The sequence below is a fragment of the Mus pahari genome, chromosome 9, assembly GCF_900095145.1.
Source record: "Mus pahari chromosome 9, PAHARI_EIJ_v1.1, whole genome shotgun sequence".
Taxonomy (NCBI): domain Eukaryota; kingdom Metazoa; phylum Chordata; class Mammalia; order Rodentia; family Muridae; genus Mus; species Mus pahari.
In genome coordinates this window covers 27,862,871-27,879,881 of record NC_034598.1, presented here as the reverse complement: position 1 = coordinate 27,879,881, position 17,011 = coordinate 27,862,871, and the positions used below count along the sequence as shown (strand labels likewise).

The 17,011-nt window shown below is 40.2% G+C and overlaps 1 protein-coding gene across 1 annotated transcript in view; it reads left to right on the top strand.

The window, feature by feature from the left end:
- Positions 1-17,011, top strand: part of Vps26a (VPS26, retromer complex component A) — a 30,616-nt gene that overhangs the window by 7,915 nt on the left and 5,690 nt on the right. Inside the window, exons 3-7 of the mRNA XM_021204423.1 lie at positions 7,159-7,234; positions 8,236-8,392; positions 9,719-9,883; positions 13,205-13,311; positions 14,181-14,249. Of these exons, the coding sequence (XP_021060082.1) occupies positions 7,159-7,234; positions 8,236-8,392; positions 9,719-9,883; positions 13,205-13,311; positions 14,181-14,249 (574 nt within the window). The remainder of the gene's footprint in view (positions 1-7,158; positions 7,235-8,235; positions 8,393-9,718; positions 9,884-13,204; positions 13,312-14,180; positions 14,250-17,011) is intronic.

Below are 17,011 nucleotides of genomic sequence, written 5' to 3'. Positions count from 1 at the left end.
TTTTTTTTGGTTTTTCGAGACAGGGTTTCTCTGTATAGCCCTGGCTATCCTGAAACTCACTCTGTAGACCAGGCTGGCCTCGAACTCAGAAATTCGCCTGCCTCTGCCTCCCGAGTATTGGGATTAAAGGCGTGCGCCACCACGCCTGGTGGGTTTGGTTGGTTTTTATTTTGTCTATTTTTTTTTTTACTTGACTTTTTCCACTCAGTTTTTATTTCTGTCTCCTCATTAATAGATGTTTGATGTTTCCTTTTGTTCATTCAGATCTGGTTTAGACATTTTCCAGCTACAGCAAGGACACAAAGTTACCCTGCTTTCTTTCACCAGAGTTTTTATATCATATGTCCTGTCCTTGTCCTTATTTCATTGAGAGTTGATTTTCCTTGTATTGCAGAAGTCAAAGGCGTCTCCACACGTGGCTCTGTAATTAACCCTGGGCATATATTGAACAAGTCATCCCTTCCTCTCATCATGCTATAATGTCACCTTTGTCATAAAGCAAAGGTCATGTGATCTATTCTGGCTTCCTTGCTCTGTTCTCGTGGCTTATTTGTGACATGTACATCTTTCTTCATTCCTTTTGAATATTCTAATTAAGTTGTAAGTCAGTTACCATAAAATGGCCCTATTCTAGGCCATTGCTGCTTTCTGTATTTACAGAGCTGTGTAGCCTTCACCACTTGCTTTTTCCCTTTGAACAGAACCCACTACCTGCAAATCCCTCACCTACAAATCTACTTTGTTTCCTGTTCTGGACATTGCATATAAATGGAATCACACTGTGGCCTTTGAATGTGGTTCCTTTCACTGGGAGTTATCTTTTCAAGGCTTGGGTAGCTGCTAGTATATTACCTCATTCTCTTAAGCTGTGTTTTAAATTTTAAAATATTTTAGTTCCATTCAAGAAAGAACTCTTGTCCTCTTTTATAAAAGGCATTTGTTTTGCTTACCAGACATATTATTCCTATATATTCTGAAGTCTTCTGTGTTCTTCAGATTAGTAACTCATTGTATGGTTATTAAGAATGATTATATGTTTGTTATTCTAACTTACAACAGTAAAATTTTTGCCTATTTTAATTTTTGTTGTTGATGTTTTGTTGAAAATATAGATAATAAGGATTTATAGGCATTTTCATGTTAAAAAATTTTCAAACATTTATTTCGAGTGGGAGTGGGGAAAGTGCATGCATGTTATAGAGGTCATAGGACAACTTGTGAAAGTTAGTGTTTCCTTCCATCATGGTAGGTTGTAGGGATCAAACTCAGGCCAACAAAATTGGTGGCAAGTGCCTTTACTTAATGAACTGTCTTGCCAACCCTATTTTGTCCTTTTAACCATACAGCTTAATGGTATTACTTGTGTTTTTTAATCTTAGTCACACTGTATCTTCAGAGTTTTTACATGACAAAACCTTTTTGTCATATTAGTAGTCACGGCTCTTTCCCTGGTGACCTCTGACCTACGACTGTGTCACTGAGCATGTCATCAGGACTCCCCCCCCCCCAATGTAATAGCATGTGTTAAAAATCTATTTTATTCTGAGTAATATTCCTGATAAGTCATGTCCAAATGGTAAAGGATATGCCAAGTTAGTTGTAATTTACATCTGTAATCCCAGCAGTTGAAAGATTGAGGCAGGAGAATTGATGCAAGCTCAGGACCAGCCTGAGTGTAACATAGTACCAGTACAGTGTGAGTTAGAGTGAGGCAGGTCCTACCCTCCCTTGTAGCTGTGTACTTAGGAGCAGAGCTGCTGGTGTGTGCCAGCTCTGCCTCCCACAGAGGGGCTGGCCACTCCAGCACTGGTAAGAACATGAGTTTCTGGGCTGGGAGATGGCTCAGCTGTAAGAGCACTGACTGCTTGGGTGAGTTCAAATCCCAGCAACCACATGGTGGCTCACAAGCACCTGTAATAAGATCTAACACCCTCTTCTGGTGCATCTGAAGACAGCCACAGTGTACTTATTTATAATAATAAATTAATCTTTGGGCCAGAGCGAATAGGGACTGAGCAAGTGGCTTATCCTGAGTGAGCAGGCTGACCAGAGTGAGCTGGGTTGACTGGAGGGAGCAGAGGTCCTAATTCAGTTCTCAACAACCACATGAAGGCTCACAACCATCTGTTCTGTTACAGTGTACTCATTTACATAAAATAAATAAATCTTAAAAAAAAAAGAAGGCTAGTTTTCCTATATTTTTGATAACACTTGTATTCCTTTTCATTATTTTATTTTTGAGACAGAGTCTCTTGTAGCCCTGGCTGTCCTCCAGCTCTTCCTCCTGCTTCCACCTTTCTTTTTTTTTTTTTTTTTTTAAAGATTTNTTTATTTATTATATGTAAGTACACTGTAGCTGCCTTCAGACACTCCAGAAGAGGGCGTCAGATCTTGTTACGGATGGTTATGAACCACCATGTGGTTGCTGGGATTTGAACTCCGGACCTTCGGAAGAGCAGTCGGGTGCTCTTGCCCACTGAGCCATCTTACCAGCCCTGCTTCCACCTTTCAAGTGCTGGGATCACAGGTGTGTGCCACCATACCCAGATCTTGTGTAGTTTTGCCTATTGTGCCTCCCTAATGTGGTGAAGTCTCATGGTTTTGAATTTCTTTTCTTTTTTGAGGCATGGTCTCTATAACAGAGACTGATCTTCAACAGCTGGTTTTTTGGTTCCACCTCCTAAGTACTGTGTTTATAGGTGGTCGCTACTGTGTTAGCTTGCCAGTTTGTTTTGTTTGTTTTGTTTGTTTTGTTTTTTTGTTTTTGTTTTTGTTTTTGAGACAGGGTTTCTCTGTATAACCCTGGCTGTCCTGGAACTCACTTTGTAGACCAGGCTGACCTCGAACTTAGAAACCCACCTGCCTCTGCTCCCCGAGTGCTGGGATTAAAGGCGTGCGCCACCACGCCCGGCGGCTTTTCAGTTCTTGATGGCGTCTCTGCAGCACAAGAATTTTAAATTTTGATGGAGTCCAGTTAGTTTATTATTTTATAACTTGTGCTTCTGAGAAGCCACAGCCTGAGTGAAGGTCGTGAAATTTCACTGTGTCTTCTCAGGAGTCTGTGGTGCACTCCCTTGGATCCTTATCCATTTGGTGTGAGGTAGCTGTTCTTCTTATGTCAATACTCTTGCCCCAGGACCACTTACAGAAAAGAGAACTGCTTCTCAGTTGCATTGTCTTGGTGCACTTATCCTTTTATACTGTTAAAATAGAAACACTCAATTAAAAAAATTGGAGAGTTTTTGAATTGATGCTAAAATTCTTTTGTCTCTAACTTAGGTTTTTTTTTTTTTTTTAATGTTCCATTCTGTATTCTACATTCCAAATTTATAAAGAAGGGCAGGAAGTAAAAACTCAATTTGAACCAAGAAGGTCATTCTCCTTTATATATGAAGTTTTCAGATACAGCCTTAAAAGGGAATGGCTTTTCCCTTTGCATTAGTTTTATATGTAAAAACTATTTTTTTTAAAACATGGTCTCTATGTAGTTCTGCCTCCCCTAGAACATGACATATAGATGAGGCTGACCTTGAACTCAGAGATTTGCCCTCTGCTTCAAAGATGTCAGGATTAAGGGTGTGCATTACTATACCCAACTTAAAGACAGTTCTTGTCAAAATAATTAGGTATTGTTGTCAAAACTGTCAGTTCTATAAAAATGTCATAGAAGGAGAAATTTGAGACCTTGTTAGATTTAATCAAGAAAACGCAATTATAATTACTTTCATTGGCAGTTGTTTCAAAGTGACATTATTATAACTTTTTGTTGTTTCTAGTTTGCTTTAGTAGTGCATCTTTACTATTTGTCTCTAGATGAGGACTTGATACTTGATGATGGTAAAATACTGACCTGGTGGCTCTGGCCACCCACGCTGACCAGTGCTTTCTTTCCTGTTGCACCACTGAATAAGGTTTCTGTTTAGTCTGAGATTATAGTTTATAGCTGAGCTGCTTAGGTGAGAGAAGTCTGCATAGTACTTGTCAGCAGTAGGGATATGGACTATGTTCTTCTGGCAAAACTTAGATCAACATAAAATTCAGTAACAAAATGTCCAAATGTTTTGCTGTCTTCCTGTGATACTGTAAATGGTATATGGTACATTGACACATATAAGTTATAAAGATAGCACTATTTACTTATACAGAATATCATATGCTGACATGTGAGCTATGAGACAGCATTATTTGTTTGAAGAAATGTATAAATAGATTCAGTTTTCCTCACTTTTTAAATGTACAGCCTCACCTATTTCTACACAAAACCCTTATTCACAGTAAAGGGGAAATACCAACTTTAAATTGGAGAGTAGCGCCAGGCAGTGGTGGCGCATGCCTTTAACCCAGCATGTGAGAGACAGAATCAGGTGGGTCTCTGAGTTCAAAACCAGCCTGCTCTACATAGTAAGTTCCAGGACACCTAGAATTACATTGTAGATGCCTCCTTCTAGAATTACATTGTAGATGCCTCCTTTCCCCTCTCACCAATAGAGAACCTGGACAGATGCCCTTAACTGAGTGATTGGAATTAGCAGCACTAATGTTGAAACAAACTGACTTAATGTAGCTAGGAATGGCAACACTTGTGAGAGTTAGGGGAGTGTAAGGTCATCCTTGGACTTATAGGGTGCTTAAGACCAGCCTGGGCTATATGAGACTTTTCTCAAACAGACAAAAGCAGACATTATATGCTTCCTAATATGGACACACTAGGAAAAGTACTTTATCTTTATAATGTTCTTGCTAAAAATATGAGAGCAGAGCAGAATCCTAGTAAAATATCAGACAAAATAAAATTAAGGGGCATTTTGACCACTATTCTTAGAAACTTTAGTTATAATTAATTTAAACCTACCCCACACCCCAAACATACTTTTTTGTTTAATTTTGTTTTTTACTTTTGAGACAGAGTATGTGTTTGTAGTGTAGGGTGGCCTAGAACTTGTTATGCAATCCAAGATAGGCCTGAATTCTTGATTCTTTTGTCTCAGCTTCTCAGGTTCTAGAACTGAATATGGGTGCTACCATACCTGAAAGTTTTGGTTATATGTGGAGCTTATTTAAGTACTTGTCTTTTATAAATATTTTTCTTATCCTTTTTTTTCCCCCAGAGTAGATATATGTTGGTTATTAAGGAAAAGTGAGAAATCAGGTTTTCAGACTTTTGGCAGAATTATTTGCTTATTATAAAAACTAAAACAGAGTGTGAAAACTACAAAGGAGGGTCTGGTTAGGGCTTACATGTGCAGTACAGAGGCTGAGGAGGGAGGATTCAGAGTTTGAAGTTGGTGTTGGCTTGTTAGAGCATCTACACTCCAATGAGGTAACTGCATGACAGAGCAGCAGGTGGCTGTGGTGGCCAGCTAGGGCAACTGCCTTCACATTGCTCCCCACAAATTTATTCAAGCACAGGTTGTTGTACCACTGTCAAAGTGACTCTTCCCAGAATCCCCTGCTGCCCCAAATCCAACTAATGCTACCACCAGGGTAGGTGATAGTGTCCTACAGTCAACAGCCAGTCTCCTCTCATCTGCATTTCTCTCCTGTTAGACTCAGGCCAACAAGTATCTATTTGCCCATTTTCTAAATCCTATTCAGATGGCTACCCGAAGTTTAGTGTTGGAAGAGGGAAACAGCTCTTCATCGCTCTCTTAATCCCATGGCACATTTTCTTCCTTTTTCTTTGTTTGTTTGTTTGTTTGTTTTTTGAGACAGGGTTTTCTGTGTAATAGCCCTGACTGTCCTGAAATGTGCTCTGTAGACCAGGCTGGTCTTGAACTCAGAGTTCCTCCTGCCTCTTCCTCCCCACTGCTGAGATCAAATGAGTGTGCCACTCATGCCTGGCTAACTGTAGAGAAGATGGAAAAAGTTTTACAGTTGATAGGTTGCATAGATTTTTGTTTGTTTCAGATTAAATATCTACATTTAAGGGACTGAGAATATTTGTAGCTCAGTTGGTAGGGTGCTCACTCGCACAAAGCCTTGGGTGCTTCAATCCACAGCACCACTTAAATGGAGCAAGGTGGCACATGCCTGGAACCCCAGCACTTGGCCATAGAGGTGGGAGAGTCACAGGTTGACAATCATCATTGGCTATAGAGAAAGCTTGAGGGCAGCCTGCGTTAGACACACTGTCTTTAAAAGAAACAGAAATTTAGAAGTTCAGGATTTCCACTTGGCAGGTACATTGATCTAAGGATTTTGAGATGGTGCAATTCAAAAGTAAGACTGGGATGGAGAGCTTGCTCAGTAGTTAGCGTGAATCCTGAGCTCAGTTCTTAGTGTTGAAATATGAATAAATGGGGTCATGAAAGATAATCATACCTAAAATTAATTTAAATCCTAAGAAATTCTGCATTTTGGGCTGGTGAGATGGCTCAGCGTGTAAGAGCACCTGACTGCTCTTCCAAAGGTGCAGAGTTCAAATCCCAGCAACCACATGGTGGCTCACAACCATCCTTAACAAGATCTGACTCCCTCTTCTGGAGTGTCTGAAGACAGCTACAGTGTACTTACATATAATAAATAAAATAAATCTTTAAAAAAAAAAAGAAATTCTGCATTTTAACATGAGTTATTAACTTAGGGTAATATGTATTGCTTTAACTCTTATTTATTTAATTTTGTTTGTTTGTTTTTTGAGGCTGGGTCTTTTACTGACCTCCAACTCAATATGTAGCCCTGACTGGCTTCAAACTCTTGTCTCAGCCTTCCAACTGCTGGTACAGATATGAGCCACTGTATTTGGTTTAATGAACATTGTTTTTAAGGCTAGAGGTTATAACAAGTATATTGTTCTTGGTTATAAAAAAAAACCTGAAAATTATCTTTTAGGTTAATTCTTGGAATTAGTCACATTCACATTCAGATATTAATCCAAGAACCGTTTCATTATCTGGCCAAAAAACACATATGGGGAGATGGAGGTTTCCTCTGTCTATGAGGGATTCCGTGTTAATTAAGCAGATGCATTCTTTGTTTGTGCAGTAATGAGTTCCTTAGTGACTGCCTGTGAGTGCCCTCCCGGGTGCTGGGAGGTGCAGCTTTTAACACCTCATGAACGAACGCCTCATGTACTCACAGATTACATTCATCTGGAAGGAATCTGGTAGGCGCACTCAAAGGACTGTTAACATCTCTTACAATTTCATGTTTTGGCAGGTAAACCTAGCCTTTAAGCAGCCTGGAAAGAGGCTAGAGCATCAAGGAATTAGAATTGAATTTGTAGGTCAAATTGGTGAGTTTTAAAATAGTATTACTTTTTTCCTTTGACTGAAGAGGGTTGGATTTGGCAGTTAAATAATTGAATAAGAGCTTGGCTTTATGAAAAGAAGAAACTGATTATATGTAATAAAAGAGGACCTAGTATCGTAAACCATGCATCTCAGTTGTATTTAATGATGATATGTGACTGATTCTGCCTTTGTTTAAGACTCTGCTAGTAAAAATTAAAGAAGCTATGTAAACTACCAGCCTTGAAAAATAATCATACTGTCTCCCATCTGCCTTCGTTTTTCATCAGCCTCACTCACAGCCACCGCCTTCACCTCTATCTCATTCTCTGAATACCCATGGCATTTGTCTCCTGAGCTAGTGTCTACCTGTAGCCAGACCCCCTCCTGAACAGAAAATTCCACATGAAGAGGAAAGGACTAATTTCTTACTGGCTTAAATCAGATTGTGTACATTACCATGTGGGAGTTTCAGAGACACTCTCAAATTAGCAGGAAGCAGAACTACATATACATCTTTTGATGTTGAAGAGTCAGGAAAGGAAGTATATCTTACTAAGACTGTCTCTGTAACTAGGTTTTAAAATCCAGCTAATTTTTATTGTACATTTTTAAAGTACCAAAGCTGGAATGGTGGATATTTAAATGTCTGTTATGGATGAGATGGTACTCAGGAGCGAGTTTTAGCAACTAGATAGTAGTTAGTTTTACTCTTTTGTGCATTGTAACTTTATGAAAGTAATATATGCTTAGGTTAGGGAGGATAGCTTCAGGAAAGAGATGTGGGCCTTTCTCTCACAAGTTGTTACTGTGCCATACTGGAGTTTAGTAATGCCCAAGGGTTTGTAATGAGGGAATAAAATTGAGATCTTAGTTGATTATTAAAGTAGAAGCATATTTAATTAATTCTTTTTGTAAAAATTATTTGTTTAGGCGATAGAAGCTTGGGTTTCATTGAATTGGATATTAAATATAATTGGTCTTTTTGCTGTTTTAAATTCCTTAGAGCTTTTCAATGACAAGAGTAATACTCATGAATTTGTAAACCTAGTGAAGGAACTAGCCTTGCCCGGAGAACTGACTCAGAGCAGAAGCTATGACTTTGAATTTATGCAAGTTGAAAAGCCATATGAGTCATACATCGGGGCCAATGTCCGCCTGAGGTATGGATGTGTGTGAGCGACTGCACAGGACCGAACCAGAAAACCATGCACTGCTGGTGCCTTATACAAACTATAATTACACTGCTGGAATGGAAAGCTTAACATTTAAAATACTCTGTTACAAACTTTGTTTCACTTGACTGAGGATGATTGGTTTGAAATAATAATGGCTGTTAACATTATGAATTCAAAGTGTTTCAGTTTTACAATTCCATTGTATGAATTTTATTATTAGTTACTTTAGATCTTTAGTTTCCTAATAAATTACATTTAGCAAATGGTTAAGAGATAACAACCCAGAGGCTGAGTGGTCAGGGTTACACAAGCAAAGGATAGAACTGAAACAGGACTCCAGTTTTCTTTAACCTTTGCTATTTTGTGTGTGGGCACCTGCATGCCACTGTGTATATCTGAAGGTCATAGGACAACTTGCAGTTGGTTCTCCGTTTCCACTTGTGGGTTCTAGGAGCTGAGCTAAGGTTGTCAGACTGGGCAGCGAATGCTCGTCCCTGCTGAGCCTTTGCACTGACCAGCATCCCACTTTCTAAGTCCTCACTTTAGTTCTTCCCCTTCAGCCCTAACTGCCTCCAAGACCAGGGTAAATATTTGAATCTTAATGCAGTAGGTCCAAGAAAGAGCCTTCTTTTTCTGTTTAATATGGTGTTACTCATTAGGATTGTGTTTGGCAGCACAAAAACTAAATACTAGTGCCTTGACAAGATTTGAAAAAAAATCTTGGGGTTGGCAGGATGGCTCAGTGGGTAAGAGCACTGACCTGTCTTCTGAAGGTCCCAAGTTCAAATCCCAGAAACCACATGGTGGCTCACAACCACCCGTAATGATATCTGACGCCCTCGTCTGGTGCATCTGAAGTCGGCTACAGTATACCTATGTATAATAATAAATAAATCTTAAAAGAAAAAAAGAAAAAATCTTGATATGGAGAGGCTAGCTAAGCAGGCAGATGGATGGTAGCCCTCCAAGGTCATTTCAAAAGGATTCACTTGTAAAACTGAAATTTGTATTTTTTCATGTTGGAGGCATTAAAAACAAAAACAGAAACAAACCAAAACAAATAAACAAAACAGCAAAAAACCATTGGGGAGCCAGAAGTGAGTCTAGGTAGAGCACATGCTTAGAATGCAAAGGCCGTGGATTCACTCTCTAGTACAGAACAGCTCACATCTGAGTTCTTTATGGGAAAGCAAACGGAGTCAGGTGACACCTGGAAGCCCAGCAAGGGAAAGCTGAGCTGGCTGACATTTGCTTGTTAAAGCACCTGAAAGTGACACAGGAGGTTCACTCATCTTCTCCTTGACTTTGTAGGTATTTTCTTAAGGTGACAATTGTGAGAAGATTGACAGACTTAGTCAAAGAGTACGATCTTATTGTTCACCAGCTAGCCACCTATCCTGATGTCAACAACTCTATTAAAATGGAAGTGGGCATTGAAGACTGTCTGCACATAGAGTTTGAATATAATAAGTCCAAGTAAGTACCCGATGGTCACTTCTGTGTCCCTGTGACCATCACACCTGACAGATAGCTTAGAGCAGTAAAGACTGCACACTTGTTTTTCTTTACTACTTAAGTGAAACATGTGTATGGTTGAAAATTTAAGATATATAAAAGTGAAAGGGGGGGGCTGGAGAGATGGCTCAGCGGTTAAGAGCACTGACTGCTCTTCTGAAGATCCTGAGTTCAAATCTAAGCAACCACATGGTGGCTCACAACCACCCGTAATGAGATCTGATGCCCTCTTCTGGTGCGTCTGAGGACAGCTACAGTGTACTTACATATAATAAATAATTAAAAAAAATAAAAATAAAAATAAAAAGTGAAAGGGGAAAATATGGCATAATTTTCATCTTTACCAGCCACTGAGCCACTATTAATGTCTTCTTGTGTATCTTCCCAGAGGTAAAAAGGTATGTTAGACATGATTTTATATACTGTACTTTTAGAAAACAGTCTGATTTTATTTATTATATAATGCCTTTTTGTTATTATTGTTGTTAGTGGTGATGGTTTTTTGAGGGTCTTTCTGTGCAACCATAGCTGACCTGGTACTCACTATGTAGACCAGACTGGCTTTGAACTCATAGAAATCCACCTGCCTCTTTTTTGGAGTGCTGACAATAAGGTATACACTACTACTTCTGGTCTTGTGTAATGTCTTTTAAAATTGTATTACGGAAGATGTAAAAGATGTGAGGAGGCCGGGACACAAGGACACTGTAGTGAGCAGCCGAGACAGACGTCTTCTAGGACATATTGCCCCTTCAGTAGTTTGTTGGATTTTGTTTGTTTTTTTAAAGATTTATTTATTTATTTTATGCATATGAGTACATTGTAGCTGTCTTCAGACACACCAGAAGAGGGCATTGAATTCCATTACAGATGGCTGTGAGCCACCATGTGGTTCTGGGAATTGAACTCAGACCTCTGGAAGAGCACTGAGTCATCGCTCCAGCCCTGGTTGGTTTGTTTTTGTTTTTAATGTAGGAGTGTTCTGTCTATATGTACACTTGCATGCCAGAAGAAAGTATCAGATCCCATCACAGATGGTACATCAAGAAAGTATCAGATCCCATCACGTGATGGCTATAAGCCACCATGTGGTTGCTGGGAATTGAACTCTAGCCCTCTGAAAGAGCTGCCAGTGATCCTAACCACCGAGCCATCTCCCCAGCCCTAAATTTGTATTTTTGAGACAAAAGTTGTATAGTCCAGGCTAGCTTCAAAGTCATGGTGCTCCTGTCTCAACTGGCATGTTAGGCCTGCATCCACTATAGTCAGTGTTATAGTAATTGCTGATATGGTCTGATGTGCTTCATCAGTACAAAGTTCTGCAGTTCTCATAGATTTATAATACCATTAGAGCTAAAATATTAGTAACTCCTTAATATCAGTATATCATCATGGCCAACAGTCACATATTCCTACTTGTCACAGTTGTCATCGTCATTGTCTTCTTCGTCCTCCTCCTCCTCTGTCTTCTTCCTCCTCCTTCTGGCCTCAAACTCACAGAAATCCACCTGTCTCTGCCTCCCAAGTGCTGGGATTTAAGGTATGTGCCACCATGACCAGCTCATGTGGTTTGTTCAAATCAGGATCCAAGCAAGAATACTCTTCAGTATGTCACATTTGGTCTGTGTTTGTTTCTTTTGTTTTTTGAGACAAGAGTTTTTTTTGTGTAGCCCCAGGCTGTCCTAGAACTCACTTTGTAGACCTGGCTGGTCTCAAACACAGATATCCACCTGCCTCTGCCTCCTGAGAGCTGGGGCTAAAGGTGTGTGCCACCATGCCCATCTTTTTCTTTAACGTTTATTTGTTAGAGAAGCAGATGTGCTGTTTATCCTCTCCTTTTAGGCGATTTTTTTTAAGCAGCGGGTACCCCATGTTTATATCACTGAGACTATCATACCTGCCTTTGAAGCTGTCCATAAAACCATCAGGTCGTTTAGAACCTACGAAGCTGCCGCAGAACCCCCCCTGAGACTTTTGTGTTATTCAGAGCATGGGTTCTTGTGTTAATCTCTAGTTCTGGGAGGAAGCAAAATACTCCTGAGTATTGTAGGGATTCTCAAGTTTATTACTTCATGATTTCATAGTTTACTTACTGTTGGGGTCTGGGAATTGCCACACAAACCAAGCACACACCAATCTCAGTTAAGCAAGATTAGTTTATTAAACACATACTGTAATACTGGACATCCAGGACCACAAGAAGGAAAATCCTAATTGTAGCGAGTCTGCTCTTAGAGTAGATTTTTTATAGGAAAAAGCAGGTTAAAAGTTTAAAGGGCAAGGAGGGGGAGCAGTTGGTTCACTAGGCAAAGTATTGTCTGCTAGCCTTTAAGATGGTTAGTCCTGAGTATAAGGTTGTTGAGGGGTAGTGGGTGGGTGGTAAACTTGGGCATTTCAGAGCATTGAGATAACAGAGCATGAGTATTATAATCATAACTTTTTGGTTTATTAGTAGCATTCTTCAGGGTCAGCCACAAAAACCATAGTGAGCTCATACAAAGGTGTAGGGAGGGCTGCCTGGTGGTTAGCTTTGACTCAAACTGTTTTAGACATAACTGTTCATATTTACCTCTGATTTGATGAGTCCTACATAAAGCTTTGTGGAATTTCTTAAGATTAGCAAACCTCATACAGAACAAAACAGGGTATGTGGTCAGCATGTCCTTGACCCATGCTACTTCTCTGTGTCAGTGACTGGCAGGCCTATAACAGCAACAGTATGAAATAGCTGGCAGGCATGGAGCAAAATGCTGCAGCTATTTGGGGGTATGTGTATCATACTATAGCATTTACTAAATACAATGCAGCAAACTTAACCCCTGAGTATAGGCCCTGAATATCTTTCTTTTTGGCTAGATGATGGGTTAGATGTTCTGTTCAGCCCTTAACAATACTAAGAGTGCTGAGCTCTTAGGTAGGGACTTTAGTGCTGAAAAACACCTTAGTGTTTGTTAAATAAACATCAAAACGAGCTCTTAATTTTCTATTCAGTTAATTAAGTCTTTGCTCTGAGAACTTTTAAAGAGAGATAATTGCGCTAATTATTGGTCTTTCATGTATATTCTATAGTCAAGTAAAAGTTTGATTTTGATTTCATACTTGCATAATACACTGATCAATACTGTTTTGAGAAAGGACATTAAGGGCTGTGAATAGTGTCAGTGGTATTTTGAGATAGCTTTTTCCTTGAGCTAATCTATTCCCCTTACTGACTTGTCTTACTCTTTTTTTTTTTTTTTTTGAAACTGATAATAGTATGTGATGCATATTCTTCCTAAATAGGTATCATTTAAAGGATGTAATTGTTGGGAAAATTTACTTCTTATTAGTAAGAATAAAAATACAACACATGGAATTACAGCTGATCAAGAAAGAGATCACAGGAATTGGTAAGTTGAAGACAAATTTTTAGTTAAAATTCCTTGTTAGTTGAAAATTTAGAAATCTTAGAATGTTTACATAAATTTGGAATTGACATTGGATATTAGCCTTGCTAGTTAATGTGTTGCTGTAATTCACTGCTTTTAAAGAACAGTTCTTGAGCTGAGTAGACTTCCATGCCCCTGTAGGCTGAAGCCAGAGCACCACCTGAACCCAGGCATTGAAACCAACGTGATGCTAAAGTAACTTTGTAATGGGGACTTGCAAACATCTGATTTGTTTTCTTTTAAAGACAAGGTATTGCTGGCTCTAACTTGTCCCTGTCTCAGTTTCCAAATGCTGAGACTATAAGGAGGCTGACAAAGAGGATCACAGCAGACCCTGCCTCAGCAAAGCAGACCAGCAGCAGCAGCATGGCAGATGCTCTCCTCCGGGACAGGGCTGGTGTTTTTAAACTTAAGAGTTGACTTCATGATTAGATTTGAGTTAAAACAGAGTTAATCCCAGAGCTTAGCATGCACGACATTTTAAGTGCTCATTCAGCTTGCTGTCGTCTCTATGTTAAAATTGACTCTATAGGAAGGTTCTTTGGAAATTTCAGAGAACAACTCATGTAGTGGTTAGTAGCAATGTGAGTGACTACCTTCTCTATTAGTATATAGTAGAACTGAGGGCAGGAGCCGTGTGAGGTTGACTCTGAGCTGGTGTAGCTGTGGGGAGGTGATGCACACTGGTGAGCGGGAAGTTCAGGAGTAGAGCAAAGGTTAAAAAGGATGGCCAACAGAAAAGAGGCAGCACTGCCGTAGTGTGGCTGAGAACAGGACAGACTTGACTTCTGGGAATAGTCAAGTGAATGTCATTTCCATTGTTATCCTAGGACCCAGCACCACAACAGAGACAGAAACAATCGCTAAGTATGAAATAATGGATGGGGCGCCAGTAAAAGGTAAATCAATCTCCTAATACAAGTCTTACTGTACTTGCCTTCTGGCCTTGAACTGGTGGTGACCTTCCTACCTCTGCCTCCTGAGTGCCAAGATTATAGGTGTGCACCACTGTACTTGGCTTCATTTACCTAAATATATTTTTTATTTAATTTATTTTTTATGTGTATGAATGTTTTGCTTGCATATATGTGTGTACCATGTGCATGCCTGGTACCTGTGGAGGCCAGAAAAGGATGTCAGATTCCCTGGAGTTGGAGTTATAGATAGTTTTGGATGCTGGGATCAAATGTGGATGCTCTTGAAGAGCATGTCTTAGGACATTCTGTAGGAGATGATTGTCTGCTTCTACTCTGTCCTTGGGCTTGGCGGCCATGCCTTTACCTGCTTAGCCTTCTGGAAGCATCTGTTACAACTTGTGTGTGTGTGGATGGCAGTTGAGCTCCACTGTTCATTTAGTGTGAACAGGCATAGTGGCACACACCTTTAGTCCTGGTGCTCACGAGCCAGCAGCAAGTGGATTTTTGTGAACTCAAGGCCAGCCTGGTCTACATAGAGAGTTCCAGGACAGCCAGGGAGGGCCACATAGAAAGATCCTGTCTCAAACAAACAAAAAAACAAAATACAAGAAAAAACTAGGGCCAGGCAGTGGTGGCGCACGCCTTTAATTCCAGCACTTGGGAGGCAGAGGCAGGTGGATTTCTGAGTTCGAGGCCAGCCTGGTCTACAGAGTGAGTTCCAGGACAGCCAGGGATACACAGAGAACCTCTGTCTTGAAAAAAAAAAAAAACAGAAAAAAAAANAAAGAAAGGAAAAAAAAAAAGCTAAAAACACCAAAACCAAAAAACTTAGAATGTTTTTTTCTTTCAGTGCTATAGTTTAAACCCAAGACCCTCACTGCATGAGAGGCAAGCGCTGTATGACTGAGCCGTTTATCCAGCTATCTGTTTCTGGTTTTGTTTTTGTTTTTTTCGAGACAGGGTTTCTCTGTGTAGCCCTGGCTGTCCTGGAACTCACTCTGCAGACCAGGCTGACCTCGAACTCAGAAATCTGCCTGCCTCTACCTCCTAAGTGCTGGTATTAAAGGCATGCGCCACTACTGCCTGACCCCAGCTATCTTTTAACTTTTTTTTTCATTATTATTATGTGTGTGTGTTAGTGCGGACACTTGTGCCATGGCTGCATTTTCTCCCTTTACCTTGGTTGCAGGGATGGAGCGCAGGTTTGCCATGCCTGCACAGCAAGTGCCTTCCTGCTGGGGCATCCTCTCACTAGCCCTTTCATTTTTGAGACAGTCTTACTAAGTCGTCCAGGGAGTCATTTGTTGTTGTTTTAGACAAAGTCAAATGGTCAGACTTACTGTATAGCCAAGGATGACTTTGAACTCCTGATCCTCTTCCCTCCAACCCCTAAGTGCTGGGATTACAGGCATGCACCACCATGTCCTGCTTACAATACTCTATAAGCTTTAGTGTGAGGCCAATGAAACCAGCATTCAAGTTGGGTTTTGTCAAGTTGATACAGACCTAGATATATTTTGGAAGAGAACATCTTAATTGCAAAAAATGCCTTTGTAAGTTTGGCCTGTCAGAAAGTCTTTTCTTGATCAATGGTTGGTGTGGGAAGGGCTAGCCCACTGTGTGTAGTACCACCCCTTGGCAGGTGGGCCTGGAGTTTGTAAGAAAGCAAGGTGGAGCAAGCCATGGAGAGCAAGGCATAGTGAGCAGAATTCCTTCTTAGTCTTTGCTTCAGTGCAGCCTCTAGGTTTCTGCCTTGAGTTCCTCCCCTCAGTTCCCTCAGTGGTCTGTGATATGTAAGCCAAGTAAACCCTTCCCCCTAAGTTGCTTTTGGGCGTGGTCTCTAGCCTGATAATAGAGGGCAACCTAAGACATAATGTTCTCAGATTTTCTTACTCTGCTATGAATTACTTCAAAAGTGAATTAATATTTGTTGAGTGACAATTATTCATGAATAAGACATTGTAGTTTTTAGTTTTAGTTTTTTTACTATTCTATGAACTGTTTATACCTTATTTTTTTGGATGAAACTAAGTGCAAAAAACTTAAAACATGCCAGGCAGTGGTGACGCACGCCTGGTCTACAGAGTGAGTTCCAGAACAGCCAGGGTTACACAGAGAAACCCTGTCTCAAAAAAAACAAAAAACAAAAAACAAAAAACAAAAAAAACAAAACAAACAAAAAAAAACATTTGTTACAGCTTATAGAGTGAGTCACTGTAGAGTGGGCATTTGGCCCAGGCCCAGAAGTGCACTTTTGTGCTATGCAATATTAGTTTGTAAAATTCCAGAAGCTCAAATTTTTATGTATAGATTTGATGTAAATGAAATCCCAGCCCTTAGGTTGCTGAAGCAGGATGATTGATGTGAATTCAATACCAGCTTAGGCTATAGTACAAGACTGCCTCAAAAAACCCTTCAACCAAAAGTCAGACGTCTACCTGGGGCCAGACAGATGTGCCTCAGGGAGGGGCTCATGAAGGCATGCTCCTTCATCAGGACTTATAAGCAGGTAATGGCTGCCGGGGAGGGAGAAACATTTTCTCTAGTGATGTAGTCACTGGTTACGGTGTCCATGCTCAGTGTAAACAATGCGTGCTTGTGCTCCTGTAAGTAACCCTCATTGAGCTCCTTGGTGGCTCTCATCCTCCTCCCCCATCTCTCTCATTAGAGTGTACTCTCCATCTCAGTGGTGTTTTCTCTCTCTCTCTCTCTCTCTCTCTCTCTCTCTCTCTCTCTCTCTCTCT